The sequence below is a fragment of the Eurypyga helias genome, unplaced genomic scaffold, assembly GCF_000690775.1.
Source record: "Eurypyga helias isolate BGI_N326 unplaced genomic scaffold, ASM69077v1 Scaffold48293, whole genome shotgun sequence".
NCBI lineage: Eukaryota > Metazoa > Chordata > Aves > Eurypygiformes > Eurypygidae > Eurypyga > Eurypyga helias.
This window is the reverse complement of record NW_010241475.1, coordinates 3,420-9,924: the sequence shown is the minus strand read 5'-3', so window position 1 is coordinate 9,924 and position 6,505 is coordinate 3,420. Positions and strand designations below refer to the sequence as shown.

The following is a 6,505-nucleotide window of genomic DNA, read 5'->3' as shown; positions in this document are numbered from 1 at the left end:
GATAGATCTTTACCAACTCTAACCATTTTCTATGTTATGTTACTTGATGCTGTCACTGCACTTCAGTCCTTTTCACCTATGATGCCACTTTGAAATTTCAGAAGTCTCTGAGACAAACAGAGCGCTAGGCACCTGTGGTTATTTTCGTTCCTCTGCACTTAAGATGTGCCAACTGTGCCTTGGGAGTATCTCTTTCTTTCAACTACCCATGAGAAGGGAACAGGTTAACTGTGCTATACGTGGTTTAGGAGGAAAAGTTGTTTTCACCAAGTTTATATTTGCAGTGTTAAAATACTACAGGCTCAGCGTTCAGCCCTGCATCGATTTGTTATGGGAGACGGGTTAGTGACCGGGTTGCTCTTTCTAGGAGTATCTGTTTTTAATGCTAATGTATTTGAGCTGGTACTACTTCTAGTTCAGTAATGAAAAATAAAGCTTTTATATAGAGCTATAATGGACAATCCTTCCAGATACTTTCTGAAAGGGTTCTTACTGACCTGTGAATTTGCAGAAAGTTTCTTTATATTCCAAAATGTTTTGCAGTGTGGCTTCTACCATTCTGTATAGATCCAGACCGTGCTTTATCACTTGTGATCTCTCTTAGCCAGGAGTTTTGCATATTACGATGTTATGTTCTCATTAGTCATATTGCGATAAGAGTTGAACACAATTTCTTCTTGTTTTGTTTTGTCTTGCAGGCACCAAGTATAGATGAAAAAGTAGATCTTCACTTTATTGCATTAGTTAACGTAGGTGGTCATCTCTATGAATTGGGTAAGAACACTTTTTATCCTCTCTCTCCATTTGTTTGAAACAGATACGAGTAATAATACTGTTAACTATTAAAGTTTGAGAGGGATTACTTGATTTAATGTAGGGTTTAGGTTTAATGTAGGGTTTAGGTTCTTTTCAACTGCATCATAGGGTCAGGGAGATGTGGGGTTCTGTCAAACAGTTGCAGCCTTTTTCCCGCTTTTTTTTGAGCTTCTTCACTCAATTCCCTCCTGCTAAGATAAAGTGATACAGAATACTAGACTGCCTCTTCACGTCCCCCATGATTTACAAGGACAGGAAGGAAGGAAGAATTGATGGATGCTCAAGGTTTCAGAAGGGAAATTAGTGTTGTACTTGCATCCCTGAATTGCTTGTGGAATTAATAAATGAATAAATATGCCACTTTAGAAGGATTAGCTACATTATTAAATAGCATGATACAGTTTAACCTGAAATCATGTAGTCAGAATACAAGTAGACGCTAATATTCTGTAACTCATTTGTTGTAGGCTATTTTTTCATCTGCCTTTTTTGTGGTCATCAGACAGTTAACTGTAAAACAGCAGTCTGTTTTCTGAATTACAGCTATTATTTCCCCTCTTCAGACCGTGTAGCACCAAGTTCTGCTCAGATATTGTTTAATGACTCCAATCTTAAACATGTTGCTGGGCAACTAGGTTGTGCTGCAGGGACTTCAGAAAACTAGCAAGGAGATCAGGATTTAAAAACTGCAAGTCACTGGTCTTTCCTAACATTTTTTGGTGAGAATGTTTCCATCTTTTGGAAATCAACGTGTAATTGAGCAATGCCTTGAACAAGTGACAATAGCTCATAACGCCGGGCATAAGTGGTATATACATAGCGCTTATGTTAATATTAAGGTGATCTAAGAGGTATTACCAGTAATAAATCATGAGCAATAGGCACACATTTCTGTATTGTTATGATGCTGTGTGTCTGTCAGTGAACTAGATCACACAGACACCTCCTGTAGGGTGCAATATAAATACGTTATGACTCTAGATCTCAAGGTGTGATGGATGGGTTGCTCTTCTTAACAGTTTGCTACTTAACAGTGTGCTACTTTTTCCATGTTACCTTTTCACTGTGCGTTAATTTGTGGTGCTTAAAAAAAAAAGCACACTGCAGACTGATTGTCATGTTTAGCTGTTTTCCCTAAGAATCACTCAGGGTAACACCCGCTTCAATTTTTTGCTTAAAGTAAAAAAAAAAAAAAGGAAGAAAAAAAAAAGGCATTTAGCTTAACTGGATAGTGGAATGCTAATACTGTTTTCCTTTGTTCTTAATATAACTCCTCTCTGTACCAGCAGAAGAAAGCAAAAAATACTTAGAAGTAGGAAAATGGGAGAAGGATTTTCAATTAATTCGCTGGCTGCAGTCACTGTGGCCAGCGTGTGGGCTTTGGCAGGCAGAAAATGCTGAGGAGAAGCACACACATGTTAAATGCTTATGATGATTTTTTGCCATAGAAAGCACGTTATTTATAGGCACATGGAATTAAAATGCTGTTCTGCCAAGATCCATGGGGGGGGAGGGTGTGTGGAATAAAACTTAGCTTGCAACAGTACGGGGCATTCAGTCTTGTTTCGTTGGCATGTTCTGAGGATTTTGCATTGTTGTATCTTCAACCATGGTTGTTCCAACAATGAACAACCTCCTGTTCGAGTAAACTGAAAAGTTTTCTAACATCTAACCTATTTTTGGTTATGGAAAATATAGTTTGGAAGTATTGTCAACTTCAATGGAATCTTTGGGGAGGGAGCAGTCTTTACAAGGGAGGACAGAGCCAAAAGGGAATTTGGTGTAGCAAATACTTAGGATATCCTGGCATATGTTCTCGTACTGTTGGCTCTTCACAAGTAACCTGAAATCTGTTTCTATTAATGGAATAATTTTTAAAATGCTGAGAATGATAGCATTATTCTATGACAAATATGAAAAAAATCCCCAATAAAACAACTATATCAACCACTTTAAAATGCTGTGAAAGTACTTGACACTTCAAGTTGTTGGGGTTGTCTGCTTCTTTTAAATGAGAGTAACATTTCAGTTATGCCAGACTCTTCAGACTGGTGGGTTTGGTATTCTGTTCTGTCATGGAGTCCCTGATCACAGCTGTCGAAGACCACAGCCATACAGCTGTCTGTCTGGGTAAATCCATTAAGGGTAGCTGAAATTGTTCTTCTCTACTCGAAAGACTGAAGTACTGTAGCAGGGCTAAAACAATTGCAACTTACATCCTTAAAGTTTTGAAATAAAATATTAAGAAGTACTCTGTTTTGACTATATTATTTTTTAAATCGTAACAGACTGTACATAATGATACCTGTTGAAGCAGTCAGGAGTGCAGGAGAGACCAGTGGATAGTTAGCTGCATGTCTGATTCTGTTACGAAAAATGACGTAGCGTTTTTGTAAGCGAAGAACAGAAAACCTGTTCAAATAGTTTTAAGTGGAGAAATGAAGGTTTTCTAATTTGAGAAATGTGTTGTTCAATCCTGCTTTGTGTTTCAACAGATGGGCGCAAGCCGTTTCCGATAAACCATGGGGAAACAACTGACGATTCTTTTTTAGAGGTAGGAATAGAAAACCCTCTAAAACGGTGTTACGCAAAATTCTTGCTGTATTTCCAAAAATTTATTTTAAATATCTATACAGAACTTGTCCTGTATTTATGGTTGGATGAGGAATAGAGTGAGTGGAATGGTGAGACTCAGTTTTAAAATAGGTATTTCGGAACACTCATGTTGTAACTCTGGATGACAGAATTATCATAACGTGATATAAAAATGTCAGAAGGGTTCACCATAACAGAAGATCAGACTAACTTTTCTTCTGTGCTGAGATTTTCATATCCCCCTGCTCCTTTGAAATTGTACATGAGATCATAGAATGTTTTGGGTTGGAAGGGACCTTAAAGACCATCCAGTTCCAACCCCCCTGCCATGGGCAGGGACACCTTCCACTAGACCAGGTTGCTCAAAGCCTCATCCAGCCTGGCCTTGAACACTTCCAGGGATGGGGCAGCCACAGCTTCTCTGGGGGATTAAGTCATCAGATTGAAAATTTAGAATAACTTTTCATGCTCTTTCCTTTGGTTTAGTTTGATAGGTGACATGCTAGACAGAAGTTGATTTCCTTTCTGACACTTGCTAATAATCATTCTTCTCCAGTTCCCTGGCTTCTTTTGGGCTTCCTTGTGTCAGGAGTTGTTTAGCTGAGAACTGAATTGGAAAGGAATACACTGAATTCGGAGGATAAACAGTCATCCTCACAGAATGACCCAAAGTTGAAGCTGAGAGAAGGCAGTGAATAGACCTGAATTTTATGGTATCCAGACTGGATTTGCTTTACCAGTGGAAGAAACCAGAGAAACTAAAAATAAAATTTAAAAAAAAAAAAAAAAAAAAAAAAAAAACCAAAAAAAAAAAAACCAAGTCTTTTAATTTAGTAGCGTAGCCTGATGTCTGTGAAGTCTGCATACAATTTTTGCTTGTTTGGGCAGGGGGAGAAGTTGGATGAAGCTTTCCTTTTTTCATATGTGGCTTTTTTTTTTGTTTTACTGATAACATGTGTTCTCCAGATTGTACCCTAAAGCTAGATGAAGGACTTAAAATCGTTCACTTACCCCACACAGCTTAGATTCATCTTGAGACAAAGGAGAAATTTCTGAACGCAGCAGCTCTAGTAAAGGCAAACTTGAGAGATGCATTTAGAAAGTCAGAAAAGCAGCACAAAGTAGTAATTGGTCACAAAAATCATTGTTGCTAAGGTTCTGTATAAAGCTTTTGCTCTCTTATGCTGTCCATATGAGCACTGGCAGTAATCTTGAATAGTGGTAACTCAGATCAGAAATACAGCTTATGTAGGTTTGACACACTAGTAATCCTTTATGGAAAAATCTATTTTGAGCTGTTTGTATAAAGCGTATCTTCATACTTCAGTTGTGGTTTGTGGTTTGTTTTTTTTTTAATAAGTATGATTTATAGTGTTGTTTTGTTTTGTTTGTTTTACTTTTTTCCCTAGGATGCAATAGAAGTTTGCAAGAAATTCATGGAACGTGACCCAGAAGAATTAAGATTTAATGCAATTGCACTGTCTGCAGCTTAAAAGCCTTTTCCAGTGGGGCTAATCTATTGCAATGTATTGTAACAATAAAACTGTTGCCATCTGTTAATAGTACAAATTTTGATACTTCCCTAACGTGCCGATTAATTGTAGCATACGTGGAATAAACTTTGCATTTGTCCTTGCTATATTTTGCTGCTTGTTCCTAAAGCAACTTTGGGTATTTAAATACACGCATGCATTTTGTGCAAGACTTCTGTGTGGTGGGTTTTTCCCCTTCCACCCCCCTTAAAAGTTTTGGGAATTATTGTCTGTGATATTTCATCAAAATAATGATGAGCTAGTTCAGAGCAGGATTATCATTTGTATCGTTCACAGGTAACATTTTGAGTGGAATATGTGGTATGTTAATGGACAAAAACATGAAATATGAGGCTATCTCCATCTTTTAATTACAATGATACAAGGATATCTTAAAAACTTTTACAGGTGACTCGAAAGACAAGGCATTTTTTTCAGTGCATTATTTATAAATAAATATATGGAAGAAAAAAGGCAGAAAAAGGACTGTTTCTTCTTACTGTTGGATGAGCACAAACGTTTTAAAATTATCTCGACCTTTACATTTTGAATAAAACTTAATTTTGTTTCTCAAGACTAATAGCATTAATAAATTGTCAAAAAAGCTTTAGTTAAACCAGTGTTTGCTGTTTGTATATGTGGAAAAATAACATTCGTTTTGGCCCCAGAAAAGCCACACTAGTAACTAATGCGAGTTCAGATGGTAGGACTGCGGAGGGTACACTCAGGTAAATGCAGCCATGTGAAGTATCTCGCCTAACAAAATAAACAGTAGAAAAATAATGATTGTTGTAATGAAGTTTTGTGTAACGAGAACAGACTGTAGATTTTAAGATAGCTGTGATGGTCATATACTTTTTTTTCCCTTTAGGAATATCTATTGTAGTTTGTCAGGTGGCATTACTGAATGCTATGTGATACCCTTCCCCTGTGCCATCCCTCCCACCCCACCCACTGGATTTTAAGGTACTGTTGACCAATTTCTACACTTGAATTAGTAACAACTTGGTTGTTTTGGAGTTTTCTTGGGTGGGTGTAGTCTTGGGGTGGGGTTGGGTTTTGGGTTGGGTATTTTTTTTTTGGCTAAGCGATCTTATGCTTGAGGATTCTCGTGAAGGTTGGTTTTGGTTAAGGTGTATGTTTTTGATACTCCAGAAAAAATAGTTCTTATTTGTTGCTTTGAAGTGAAATAATTCAGGTTTGCTTCCAATCAAGTCTGCTGCCAAAGGAAACCGAACCCTCTGTGACCCAGACAGTGTTTTCATTCTCGATCAATTGTCATTGCAGGAAAAACGAGAGGGGTTATGCCAGCAGCAATCTGTCAGGGTTTTCTTTCTTTATAGAAAAGAAAGAGGCCTGAGAATGTGCCTTATCCCTTAATATCTTTTGCACTCTAAAGAAAAAGTTGGAGTGTCTCTCTAAAACATGTCACCTGGAGAGTCTGCTAACAACAAGGGTCTGTTTCCTGCAAGTGAGGAGCTGGTTGGAAAAGTCAGGGGGAAGAAAAATGCTAATGAGCTCCTATTTTTGAGCACGTTTTCACCTCAGTAAAATCCAGTGTG

General features: G+C 37.6%; 1 protein-coding gene across 1 annotated transcript; it reads left to right on the top strand.

The window, feature by feature from the left end:
- Positions 1–698: 698 nt before the first annotated feature.
- LOC104507463 (ubiquitin carboxyl-terminal hydrolase isozyme L3-like) lies at positions 699–5,547 on the top strand (the record flags this gene model as incomplete). The annotated part of the gene is made up of 3 exons (XM_010148757.1): positions 699–774; positions 3,312–3,370; positions 4,821–5,547. Coding segments are annotated over 3 exons (219 nt in total), but the record flags the coding sequence as incomplete, so codon positions are not given.
- Positions 5,548–6,505: the final 958 nt, after the last annotated feature.